Source organism: Calypte anna, chromosome 3, assembly GCF_003957555.1.
Source record: "Calypte anna isolate BGI_N300 chromosome 3, bCalAnn1_v1.p, whole genome shotgun sequence".
Lineage (NCBI taxonomy): Eukaryota > Metazoa > Chordata > Aves > Apodiformes > Trochilidae > Calypte > Calypte anna.
In genome coordinates, this window is record NC_044246.1 from 90,602,273 (window position 1) to 90,616,834 (window position 14,562).

At 36.5% G+C, this 14,562-nt stretch overlaps 1 protein-coding gene across 1 annotated transcript in view; it reads right to left on the reverse strand.

Moving 5' to 3' along the window:
- PRIM2 (DNA primase subunit 2) overlaps positions 1-14,562 on the reverse strand; it is a 93,746-nt gene that overhangs the window by 14,576 nt on the left and 64,608 nt on the right. Inside the window, exons 10-11 of the mRNA XM_030447776.1 lie at positions 1,456-1,582; positions 555-637 (exon numbers count right to left, since the gene is read on the reverse strand). Coding sequence (XP_030303636.1) covers positions 555-637; positions 1,456-1,582 — 210 coding nt within the window. The remainder of the gene's footprint in view (positions 1-554; positions 638-1,455; positions 1,583-14,562) is intronic.

Consider the following 14,562-nt stretch of genomic DNA (forward strand, 5'->3'; position numbering starts at 1 on the left):
GTTGTTCTCGCTACATGAAGTGGGTTTTAATGTTTTTCAATGTTACCTTTCAAAAAGCTGCTAGAAATCTCTGCTTAATTTTACTAGACATTTCATGTCCTTTGGTTGTTTAGAGAAAGTTAGCATAATAAATGATTAAAAATGTATGTTTTTTAGAAGTTTATTACAGAAAACAATTGCTTATGTCTACTGACTACACAAAAGGGTCTTCCGCAAATCACTGCAAGTATAAAATTAAATTCTCTAAATTACAAGATTAATTTAAATTTTTATCACAGTGCAGTAAAGAAAAATTCTGCATTGCATCCACCACAGTAGTAAACCAACACATAATATTAAACAATAAAAGGTGATAACAATAATCAATACAAATCGATTACACTGGACTGAATACACTGGAGCCAGACAGTCAAGATTCTGGTTTAAATCCTTTATAGGAAGATGCATTTCACAATACATACTGATAAATCACATATAGCATTCCTACACAAATAGAAAGTAAAATGGAAAAGCAGTACCTCATAAATAAAACCACCAAACAAAATATACCTTACCTGAGTTATTCCACTGGGAGGGATCTTGTACAACTGCAGCTTCTGCTTCAATAGCTCAGGATCACTGTGGCGGAATGGGCACCCTGACAATAAAAAACAAGCAAGCTCACAAACAAAGCTGTTTACCCAGGAGTTAGCACAGTAAGGCACTCAAGAGACCAGCTAAGCTGTTCCTAATTGTATAACAGCTTATCAGTAAGAAAGTTAATTGCCCATGTGTATAACTGCTTGCTTTTTTTTTTTTTTTTTAAAATAATTACTCTGCTGCATGGTTACCAGGGCACCACAGGCTCAAGAGTTACATGAAATATCCCAACATAAACAGGCCACAGTTCCCTTTCACTGATAGGAAAAGTTTTATCATTAGTTCCTTACTAACGATAGTGCTCATACATTTAATAGGTGTGAAAAAAACAAAACAAAACAGGAAAATACAAGAAATTAGAGCCATCTAATCTTCAATGCATAGTTCTTTGTAAAAATAGTACTTTAGAGATACCTTAGAAAGTTTCACCACCTTAAATAAGAGTGGGTTGGGTTTTTTTGTCTCAGAATTAGTTTTGAGACTCACCAGAATTATGGGCTTAGTACTAGAATAACAGTGGTGAAGCCAGTGCAGGTTTTTCATGTTTAGTCACATAGAAATAGGAGGCTTTAAAGTACCCTAGCAAACTTCAGAATTCTGTACAATTGAATTCCTGTCTCAAAACACCTCTAATTGTTCATTTCTTAAAGCTTGTATACATTTACAGCCTTCTAAAGAGAACAGTACAAGACCACTGTGGTCTTAAAATTAAATACATAATTTAAGAGACTAGAAGAGGGAGTAACTTCTCTAGCCTAGGAAAGAGACTTCCCTCCCCCCCCCCCCTTTTTTTTTTTTTTTTTTTTTGGAACTCACCATGATAATCCCCTTGACTTGGTGGATTGGACATGATAATCTTCATGCAGCTGTATGGGGTATAATCAGTTCTCTTTCCTTCTTTCCCATAGCTGTGGCGAATGCTGTAAGCATATCCTTTGTCAAACTAAATAGAAGCAAAAGGACACATTCTTACACGCTTTACCAGTGACCCTATCTCCTTTGCAAACAAAAATTTTGGATAACAAAATTAATCTTCCAAACATATCCAAGCTAAGAAAAATAAAAAACTGAGCGGCTTGCTGCCAGCTTTGATTTTTATATTACATGGACTTGTATATACACACATTTTACAGACACACCACAAGAGAAGTGAGTAACTGCATTGATTTAAGGTCTTTTCAGCTGATGAGGTAATTGCTTTAAAGATACCAAGATTTAAAAATCAAAACTTTGAGCCCCACAATGTTAGTAAATGGAGAAAACACAGCAATTCAAAATCTTTCAGAAATGTCCATAAAATTATTGCTTTATCGGAGCAAAAAACAGAAATATCACAGATTTCCTTAACTCAGGTTCACATTCTTATTCTCTCAAATCTCTTTATCTATACTTTCAACACTGAAATTTAATTCATTAGATTCTGAAATGGAGTATATTTCACCTGTAGAAAAGAGAAAGATTTTTGTTTTGCCTACTGATAGACTACCAACTCCTTCTATAAAATGAAATCTTCTAAAGTAATACAGATGAAAAAACACATTAATCTTGGCAGCTGAGTACAGTGCTATCAATATATCATTTTAGATAAGTCCTGTGGAGAACATTCAGTGACTTCAGTTCACGTTATTTTATATATGGCGATAGGTGACAAAATCTGTAGCAGATTCAGATAATTTAACATACAGATCCTGTGAAGTTGCATTAGCTACATAAGACAACATGGAACATTTGCTCAAATACCATACTCTAGTTTAAGAAAAAACAAATAGGATAGGATAAAATAATGAAATATCATATGTAGAATTGCATGCCCTCAATTTCTCTTCTCAGAAAAGCTACAATAATACATATAGAACAACTATGCTCAATGATCAATTAAAAATTTAAGCATTAAGCCTGTGTTAAGTTCTGTGTCTGAATGAAATATAAACAACTCTCATAGGAATTTATATTTTCTTCTCAAAAAGCACTTTAGTCTCATTTATAACTCTGATATCTTACTAATATCAAGCAATGTAATATACCAAGAAAAATCTGAGTGAACCTATTAAATTGAAGATAGAGTCTGCAATCCTACAGCCACTATCCTCCCACCCAGAAGCTCTGGAACTTTTCCTCTTTTGTAAAAGATGAATGAAAGCATATTTCATTTGCTTAACAAAGGATATTTGATCAAGCAGTTAGATTAAATTAGGGGTTTTGTAAGGGAAAAGCAGATCTTGAATGCTTCAGGATGCATTGCTTAGTTTGCCTGAAAATTAACACCCGTCTTTAGCAGCTCTGTAAAAAAAAACCTTGAGCTGTACTTCTCACATCACTTGCCTTAATGCCCACACAAATTACTTTTGCTACCTAATTCATTATTTTATGCTGCTAAGAAGCAGCTCTTGCAGCAAACAAAAACAACAGCTACATAATAACACAACATGGCCTTGGGACAGGTTGGATATATTCTCATTGCTTTCCTGTAACCCTGGTTTGGATCTCAAGAGTTTTTTCAGTGGCAGATTGCAGAGGACAGTAACACAACTACATGGTCCAAGTCATCACGTGTGCACTTAGATGCTTCACCAAGAGCATTCTCATCCTTGTGATTCAGTGTCTCTTATAGTAATTTATAAACAATTAGAGTGACTGCTGATTGGTTTTAAACTGTTGGAGAAAAAGTTTAACAACCTGTAAAAGTACTATTACAGTACATTCTAACTACAATGTACTATAAGGTTATTATGGCAAAACATATAAGTGGTCAATACTTAATTAAATATTAATACAAATTAATAAATAATAATACAAACACAAAAAAATATTCTATTATCATAAAAAAGCTGGATATGCACATCCAACTAACAAGCCAAGATGTCCAGGGTATGGTACTGAACATACTAATAATGTTCCTGGATATACAGGTGCCACTGAGGCTTTCTTAAACGTTTTCTCCCTCAAAGCTCTTAGCACTGATTAGTGGGACTAAACCAGTGGTCCCAAGCCAGGATCAAGAAGGCTGCAGGTAAGTCCACTATGCATGGAAGAGTGTATTGTAGGCAAGGAACTTAAAATTTGCTTTTACATGGTATATTCATGTAAGTATCAGACTAATGCAGACCCATTTGCTTTTTGTAACTCTGTTTAATATATACTGTATCGGAAAGCCTTCACTAGAAGACATACAAGTTACAAACTAAGGTATAAGTAAGGTATAAATAAAAAGGTATTAAAATGAGATATTTAAGCCATACATTTGCAACTGGTGTAGCCTAATATGTGATAGGAATTTAAGGAAATGCTGCTTTCAATAAATTTGACATCTCATAAATGCACACAAGATCTTTGGATGTGGAATGAGGATGCATACATACCAAATGGACCATTTGGCAGGTACATGCTCTACTTTGAAGAAAAGCTTTGATCAAACAAAGCAGGGGAGGATGGATTGTGCGTGCCTCATAACTATCAATTCAACACAACTGAAGACTATGTCAAAAGAGAACAATTACCAACAACATTCCCAAGGCATTCCAGTCACTGCAGAGCAATTAAAATGTCATCACTGAGAGTTACTTTGCTTATATCACTTCTTTGCAGATTAGTACCTGGAAACAGAACTCGGTCCTTCATAAATTTTGTTATCAATTCTGATATTCAGCATGTGTATTATGACAGAAAACAATCTGACAGGTCTTCAGAGCCCCATGTGCTCAGTTTCAATCTTCTGCAAACCCTTCATGTTTCAGTATAACTACTTTTGCATACACATATAAGCTTTTATGCATCTATTCCTCACAGTACTGGAAGATTTACGTATATAAAGTCGAACAACTAAGCAAAATGACTGCAATAAAGTTGCCTAGCTTCTTAGCTGACCACCAGATGAGTTTCAACTCTGCAAAATGCAAAGAATTAAGAGTTTAAAATTTTTTTTTTCAGCAGTCATTGGGTAATTCTCTAAGTGTTGAGCCTGTATGCACGAGAGCCTCAAATTCCTAAATTTATCACTCACACTTGCACATCTTGTGAAATAATGTGCTTTTTTATCCATTTACTGGGCAGGAGCTCAAATCATTACTCTTGACACTGCTTAGCTGGCATATCTTTTTCCAAGCAATGCTTTTTTTAAGCTTACTCTTACAGTAACCTCAACTTGGGGTTATCTTTTTCTAGACGGTGAGTAATAGTACCAAAAAATGAAAATCTGAGAGGAAGAATTCACATTCTAAGACAAAAATCAGGTTTTGGGTGAAAATTTCACCCACATCAGAAGTCCACTCACAAATTAATATACAATCTTACTGAAAATATTAGAAGTTTCATGCTGGTAGTACAGAGTATTACTGAAAATATAGAAGTGTAAATTTCTTCTCATTTCAAATGAAAAAACTATACAAAGAAATAGTCATGTTTATGAACGATAATTGAGAGTTAAGGAAATTTGAAATTATAGCAAATAAATATTTTAGATGGCAATTAACACTGAGCAGGGGATGAGAACTTATCTTCTTTGTTTTTAAATAGAAAAATATATTAAATCCTATTTTAAACGAGAATTACAAAGTCAATTTGATTAGTAACATTTGACTGTACTCTAAAAGATATTGTTCTATTCTTAAGTATCTACGAATTTACATTGGTACTTTCCACATAATAGATGAACACTCAATAAATCTGGATACTGTAAACATGTTTTACTTTCAACAGATTCCTGTAGACAATTCTCTACAGTGTTAAGGAACCCTTAAGAATAAAAGTCCAATATTAGCAAAAAATATTGAATCTTTTACTATTTACTCCCTGACACACTCATCTAGAAAGTCTAATACAAGATGTCAAAACAAATCCAGTAATCAATTTCTAAACCAAGGAATCTTACTCAGTTTGGAAAAAAACCTCATACTGCACTTTTGGTATTCCATGAGCCACTAGTACCCCAATGTCTTTCAGATTTTTCTGCTGCCATTTTTCAGCATTTCTCACATATCAGTATTCGGAGCAGCTAAATGATCTAACTTTAAAGTGTATCTTTCAGCAGAAGGTAAGCTGAAAGTTAATGGGGTTATTCATTTCATCAGAAGTGGCAGAGAGACTGTAAGACTCCCCAAAACACTCAATGGAGAAGGAGAGCACTGAAAGCATTTTCACTGAAAGAGATGCAAGACCATTAACAAATTGCAAAGCAGACAGCAATTTGGCATGTGCCACAATAAAAAATGACCAAGGAAGTTAAACAGAAGTAGAATAGTAACTAACTGTGTGCATCTATAGGAACGAGATTCAGGTCCAGACATCTCAATGCAGTCGTCTCCCATTATTGTCAATGTAGGTCAATGCAATCAAGAGGAGCCTGGGGAGCAATTCAATTTACCCTAACATAGGCACCTAGAGGCTCATTAAATAAATCATTCTCTAGGCACTATTGACTGTATAGGCTAGATCTCTATTGATCACAATGGCAGCTTAGGATCTCAGTGTAAAGAATATGTATACCAAGGAGAAAAGAAATGCAGTCAGTCTGTATCAGAATTGGGAGAAAACTATACCTTTATGTATACCACTGCAGCACAGATTACAGGTTTTCAGAGAAGATGAAGACTGCCCAGGGACCCCTGCAAAGTCCAACACTTAAATTCTTACTGCTTACCCAAGCTCTACCAATACTCTCAAGAGGAGTGCTCTTATATGACGTTCTATAGTTTATTTGCACATAGTGAACACATAAATGCATTTAGTGTCTTATGTGGATCATATTATACTGTGGCATTCAGTGTAACCTAGATCAGCATGTACAATAAAGACCTAAATGTAGCAGAAGACAAAGGAAAGAAAACTGATGTCTGCATGGAGGCTTGTTGCCACTTTGTGAAGAATCCTGAAATGTATTCAACTGAACTCTGGTTATAAGACCAACAAGAAGTAATATTTGAAACAGGGACATGAAGTTTAGATGGCACACTGACAGAGGGTTCATTCTCATTAGCCAGTCATGACATCTTAAAGCTGTGGATGAAGACAGGTATCCAGCAGACAAGACTGCAATGGGACAGCATGACAGTCAAACAGACTTTGAAAGAGATTTAGAGGATAACCACTACTCTCAGCTCCAACTGATACTCAGGATATTAGAGATACCTACTCCTCCACAGAAAACAGTCCAATTGTGATATCATGTCCAATTCTTATCATTTAACTCAACAGTCTGGCATAGCAGACTTCTTCATGCTAGTAAAAATAATTTTCTTCATAATTGTCTCAGCCATTCCAGGCAATCAAAATTATCAGCACCTCTCTTTTATTAGGACTTTTGGCATTAAAACAACAGACACGTGCACGATCTACCACAGCAGCGCCAGAAATCAGTCCAAAGGAACAGGGCATATTGATCTGGCTCTTAAAGAGCACTGCTGCAGGTATGGGCTGTAATTCACTTGTGCTAGGGTTTCCCAAATTCGAAATTCTCTACAGGATACTAGAATTAGTCTAATGAAGTCTGGTTCATTTTCCAGTATTTCAGCTCTACTTGGTACATCTGTCAGAAAGTAAAAAGGTCTGAGCCAGGTCACTACACCAGGTGAAGTTCTCTGCCTACACACTGCTTTCAAAGAATAACCATCTCCTGATACAGTAGATGTCATGTGCTTACTGAATTGTTTCTATCTTACAGGCTGGTGAAACTATGCAGCATTCCTTAAGAATGCAATCTATTAGACAGAGATTGGAAGGTTTTGTACACTTTTTGGCCTACTTTAACCACAGAAGTGTTCTTACCTTTTAAAACAATGTACCCTGCATAGGGAATTCACCTGAGCAATTTCCCCATCTTGACCAATTAGATATTATTGAATTACTTCCTTAATTTTTTACTGCATCTCCTTGCAAGGACCCTTGTGGCATTGCAGTGTTATTAAGAATGATTTACAGGTTGTTATTCCTCAATCTATACTCTGATCAGGATGACATCTGAAGCCAAGTTCAGCATTAGATGACAAACGGCACATAAGAAGTGAGATAAAAAAAACAAAGGCAAGCCTTCTCCATTGATCATGAGATCAAATAGTAAATTGCTGTTACCCTCAGGTTATAACATTCCACCAGCAAAGCAGTGCCCACTCATTAGATATCTGGCTGACCCAGTCAAATCTGTAATGTGATACAGTAAAGTCCAAGAAATTCAATTTTACCCTAAACCTCCGATTTGCAGAAGTGTTAGCATCACTCTAAGGACCCAAAGGGCTGCAAAGCATCCTGTCAGCCAACCCAAGTAACAAAGTTATCAAAATACAATATAACTGTGGCAAAAAAACCCTGCCTTTCATTTAAAAAACCCTGCCTTTCATTGAGCTATGGTTAAACTGCTTGGACAAAGATCAGTGTCAGAACAGAAGGATATTACATCTCAAAGCACATGGTGTCTCAAGATGCCAGCATATCCCCAGTATAAGCATAGATAAAAAATTAATTTTCTGAATAAGTGGATCATTGGGAAAAATCAAATAAAAAAATCAATATAATCAAATAATTCAAATAAAACTTCAAGGAGGGTGAGTAATTAATACTTTTAGTCAGACATATATATTCTTTATGTCTACTTATGAAATGTGTGCACTTAGCTTTTTTGATGTAGTCATAAAAGAATAACAAAAAGAAGGCATATACAAAACCATATGAAGCAATTTGATGTCTGTCAGCCTTTCAGAACACATTGTGTAAAAATAAACAAATAAATAAATTTTTAAAAATACAATTTCACTGGTATTATCCTAGTTCTCATGTCCCAAACCCAGTTCCCTTAAGTAGATGAATTAGGGGAAAAAGTAGTAATCTATATAATGTTGAAATACTTTATCCCTATCATAGTAATGTAAATTTCTGAAACAAACAGTAAATTTCTGAAACATAAATTTTGTACAGTACAAATAATGTACAAGAGAGCTGTCCTGTCTTTGAGATCCACTGAATCTCATGAATAAAGACGTGGCAGAACGTTAAATCAATTCTGAAAGTAAAAATACACTTTTATTTATATTGAGCCTATGTGCTATATAACCAGAGTAAATGTTTAATACAATATGCTGCTTTTATGGATGCCTGAATATGAAATAGAGCCATGATACTGCCTGAATATAGACAGATGGAATATGCCTGCTATATGATGTTACAACTACATGGATATTACCAGAAGAAAAGGCAAAGTAAATAGGATTCTGGGTTTTGTTTTGGAAGTCAGCATATATAATTACAGGAAATCTGAACATTTATTAAAATAATTTTAAAATATTCCTTCAAACAACTATATCAAGATTAGTAAACTACTCTATCAAAACTTTTCTGTTCAAAAAGCACAGAAACACATCTGGGAAAGATCTGCTATGTCGTTCAGTTTGTCCTGGAAGATAATAAAAAGATACAGATTAATAGATTTGCATCTCAAAAACAGTTAACCCCTGTGTCAGAACTTGGAAAAATAGTTGAAAGTTTAAATATGTTATGTGTGTGTGGCAACATACAGCAGGTATTTTTCAGCAGATGGCTATAAAGAAAAAGCTGTATGGTTAAAAAAGTATCACAGAATTATCAGAGTTGGAAAGGACCTTAAGAGATCATCCAGTCCAGTGCTCCAACTAAACAGAGCCTGCTATAGACCATGCTTAGTGACTTACAGATACGGTACCATGGCTTAACTTAGAAATTTGACAATGAGACAGGTAAATCCATCTATTACTTTTCTTAATACACCATGGACTGACTCACTGGTGCTGCGATGGCTAATGAAACAGAAACCTCTTCTGACAAGTACATAGTTTTTCTGAAACAATAATTAAGTGCAAGTCTGACAAGTAGTTCAAAACTACAAAAGGAATCGTAGAATATTAAAGGTCTGGCTTTAATATCCATTTTTATACACACAGTTCTAAAAAGATACTACAGAATGGAAAGAAAACGTGTTGCTGGAAATTAAGCAAGCCATCAGAGAGCAGATTCTGATCTGAATTAGTTTTAGTACAGGAAAGATATTTATTGCTTCTGTTCTTGTCAGTGCAAGAACCTCATCACTAACCTGCTCATACACTAGATTACCAAAACAGATTTCAGTGCCTAATGAAAACTGATCCTACTTTTTTTTATAATAGCTAGTACAATTAAGAAACATTACTAAAATGATGCCAGCACTGTAATTAATGTCCTGGAACATAGATGATGTACCTGGAACTCTTCTCTATCCCTAAGACATGACACAGGCTGAAAGACTGTCCAAAATTCTCCCTTATAAGTCAGGTGATGAAAACAGAAAATCAGAAGGAAGGGCAGATCCATTTTTAACACATTGAAAAAAAGATCAACAAAATAAAGTATTTTAAAGTGAATAATCATAGAAATATGCTACTGTAATCTTAGCTTCACAACAAAAACTGGAGAATTCCAGTCTTAACGTAATTGAGAAAAGTGGTAGCAACTAAAAAAGTATAGATTTCACTCTAGATTCCTACAATATTTTTCTGCCCACACAATAACCTCCAAGTATATCATAGTCTAAAATTATTTTGTTTTCTAGTACATCATCATCAGTTGTGGTGTATTTCAGTAACACCCATAAAAAATAAAGTATTATGAAAAATGTTTCTACAGCAGCTCCATTTCTTTAAGATTGCTTTAAGATTTAGAATCTGTTACATAAAAATCTGCTTTCTTAAAAAAAAATCTTTTAAAAACCAAGTTTTTGTTACAAAAGCATTGTCATATGAAAAAAATATAACATGGCAAATAATGAAACCAATTGTTCTTGATATACAGTAAGTTTAGATAACTTAAGCCCTTATAGCACAAGATTCATTGATATGCTGGTAAGTAACTTAAGGCCTGAGAAAACAAAGTTTCTGTGAGAAATACACAGAAACATGAGAAACATGACTGAGTTTAATACGCTTCTGTTGCCCGTAACCAAAACACAAACCAACAGAGTCAGTTTATGCGGTGCTTTATTCAGGGCCCGGGAAGCCTGAGGACTAGCGTCCAAAGTCAGGGTTCCGAAGACTCTCATTTTTGGTTCAGTTTTTATACCTTTTTCTATTACAGGCCACTTACAGAATTACATAAATCTTAGTCACAAGCTGTCACATAGAACAATAGACAAACAGTCACATAGATCTTACAAATAACAATAGATAATCATCTCTTAAGCTGTAAATCCACGGTTTACCTTTTCAGCTGTCATTATCACCTGACCCACCACCTGGATATAATTTTCATCTTGATCTTTGGTAGATTGTATCAGCTTACCTAACTATTCTCCTTTGATTAATGTTCTTGCTGATGGGGTCGACACACTCCTTATTTTCCTTTGATCATTGTTCTTGTAAGGGTGAGCTCATTCTTAACTAGTTACTTATTTCCAGAATTTTAGTCTACCCGAGCCCCTTCTAACTCTTATTTTGTCCATTTTAAAATTTTACAACTAATATTATTTTATTTCTACTATAAACTACAACAATTCCCCCCTTTTGAGCATCCTTCGATTCTTCGCAAGGATGCTCAACCTTTAAGCCTCTTGATAAGCAGGTGGAGGCGTCCCTTCTTCTGGAGATATTACCTCCTTCCGGGTTATAGCCTTCATAACCCTTCGTGTATTCTGAGTTTCTTTGATAATCATTCCCAATAAACCCTTGTACATTACTAAAGCAATCACAACAATGATAATTATCATAATTCCATATTGTATAATTGATGATATCCAACCAGAGACCTGGATCCCTAAGGAGCTAAATACTGCTCCAACCCAATTGTGTTCTGCCTCTTTTTGAACATCGTGGACCTTGTCCTCAATTTGTTCCAATTGGCTAATATCTTTTTCTACTTCCTGGGTAACGTTTGGGATATGCACACAACAATGTTCATTTTTATTATTCAGATACCCACAAACACCATGCTCTTTTAACAACATCATATCTAAGGCCATCCTATTTTGTATGGTCATTCTTGTAGTAGCCTGAAGTTGCAGGTTTAAATCCCTAAATCCTTTTTTAGTCACTGCAGCTAACCGTTCAGTTTGTCCTAACAATTTGTACAGCATTTCCCGATTTCTATAAGTCGAGATGGGTGCGAATAATGATTCTAATACCCATCCAAATTTAACTCCAGAAGAGGGTTCATGCCACTCGTCTTTCTCATCTAACCCTGTTATTTCCAAGTCTTCATCTATACCCCTTTTCTCTCTCTTACCCTTCTCTTTCTGTGTCAATTTTGCCTGTTTCCAATATGGACATAAAGTAGGTACCCCTAAGGTAATTTGTGTGGCCAATCCATCCAAGGGTAAATGTGATGTCCATTGTCCATGTCCCAATACCCATACTAAATTTCCAGGACTATGAACGGTCATAACTTTACAATTTATAGCAAAATTTCCTCGTGCCGCACTAATGGTATGATGGTATCCCCTGCATTCACATCCCCATTTTAATGCCATTTTTACTGGGACCAACCCTATTCGGTCCTCTGGGGTGTCACATGTAAATATTTCCGTGCAATTCCATTCTTCTCTTTGGGTTCGTAATTGTCTAAGAGAAGTGGAAGTAGACATGACTAGGTTTTCTCGATAAGAACGATTCCTATTCCCAAACCACTGTATACACCATTGTACTTTTCCCAAATATGTATAGTGTTCCAAAATACTAGGTCCCCATACTGTCGTCCAATCTTTCCAAGTATCAGTATTTTTAGTAATATTTTGACAATCCATCTCATTCTGTGTAGATTTAGCTTTTATAGTGCGTTTTTCGCATGGTTCGTTTGCGGGGAAGTTAATCAAGCATTTCCTAGTATTTTGTATCCATCCATAATAGTTGGATTTTCCTTTACATTCCTTTTCTGACATAGCCTTAATTGTCTGACACACATCTTTCTGTACCATCACCACCTTTGGGACTAATTTACATGTCCAAGAAACATTTTTCAAAGATTCTGGCATCTCAGTTACTGGTATTATTCCCCATGATATCGGTTCACCTGCTGCTTGGGGTAAAGGCAAACAGGCTGTAATTTCCGTGACATTTTGCATAAGGCCAAAATCCCTAATCAATCCAATTACTAAATTTTCCTGTCCCTTATTCCTTGTTAAATTTTCATCACTAACCGGTTGTTTGCTTTCATTGGTAACTGCTTGCCTAGTTATCCTCCCTTCTTGTTTTGTTTTGGGTCTAACTCTCACTGTCAGTTCTCCATATCCAAAGCTTTCTCGAATTAATACTATACAGGTATATTCCCCTTCATCTTCCTCGGTCACTCTAGGTATCTGCAACATGGTTATCCCCGTCTGGTGTTGCCTATCCCAAATTGTTTGTACTCCTCTTATGATCACTTGATCTCCTGTCACCAATTTCCACCCTGCTTTTATTTCGGAGGATCCAGCTCCCTGATCATCAGTAAACCAACAAGTCAAATTAACTTCAGATCCCTCATCTACTGTCAAATTAGGCTCAGGTACATCGATCTTTACTACCGTTTCCACGGTCATGATGAAACTACAAAAGATCAATGCCCTCATGACTTGCTTCTGAACACCATCCTTGTTGGAGACAAGGGCTCTACCGACCATTGCGTGGGGACCTTCTTGACCCTGGTGTAGTGAATCCAGTTGTCGATTCCGTCGACCTTGACGGCTGTGTAGGTGGTCATGATCACCTGATGAGGACCGTCCCATTTCTCCTTCAATGGTTCCACTGACCAGTTCCTGATGTAGACTTGGTCTCCTGGAAGGATATCGTGGACCGGATTTTCCAGGGGTAACGGTCGGTTCCACTGCAACGCTCCTCTGAGTGCTGTAAGGGTCTTATTTAAAGACAACACATAATTTAATATCATCTGGTCCCCCACCAAATGAGGATCCCCCTGATAAGTAGTAGCATGGTATGGTTTGCCGTACAAAATCTCATATGGACTTACCCCTATCCTTTCCCTTGGTTTAATCCTAACTCTCAACAAAGCCAAAGGCAATGCCTGCGGCCACTGGATTTTTGCTTCCTGACAAATTTTCTTAATTTGGTTTTTCAATGTTTGATTCATCCGCTCTACCTTACCACTTGATTGGGGTCTCCAGGGCGTGTGCAGATTCCAAGTTATCCCTAGTATTACAGAAATCTCCTGCACAATCCCTGCCGTGAAATGAGGACCCCTATCAGATGATAGGCCTAACGGCACCCCAAATCTAGGGATGATTTCTTTCAAGAGTGTTTTTACCACTTCCTTTGCCTGATTGGTCCTGCAAGGGAAAGCTTCTGGCCACCCCGAGAATGTGCACACATACACCAACAGATATTTGTATGTTTGGGCTTTTGGTAACTCAGAAAAGTCTATTTGCCAATAATCTCCTGGTTGGGGACCTACCTGTAACTTACCCATTTGTACCTGCCTTCTTACCACTGGGTTATTTTTGATACACACCGGACACATTGCATTTACTCTTTTTGCCAATGTTAACATCTGGTTTGAGAATATTTCATTTTTCAAAAATTTTACCATTGCCTCTGCACCCCAGTGACACTTATTGTGTTCTGTTTCCAATACTGTTTTCATGATCCTTACCGGCAGGATCACCTGTCCTGTTGGGGTCAGATACCAGCCCTTGATGTTCTTTCGTGCCTGCAACATCCGAGCCAGCTTCTCGTCCTCTGGCGAATAATGTGGTTTGTCTTCCATGTGTGCAGCGGCAGGGTTACTCCGGGCCGGTAACAAAGCTAATTGAGTCCATACCTCTCTGGCAACCTGCTTTGCCACTTGGTCTGCTTGTCGATTTCCCTGGAACTCTTTTCCTGGATTGTTCCGATGTCCTTTGACATGCATCACTGCAACTGCCGATGGTTTGTAAATTGCTTCCAATAACATAATTATCTCTTCCCTGTGTTTGATTGACGACCCCTGCGAGTTAAGAAGTCCCCGCTC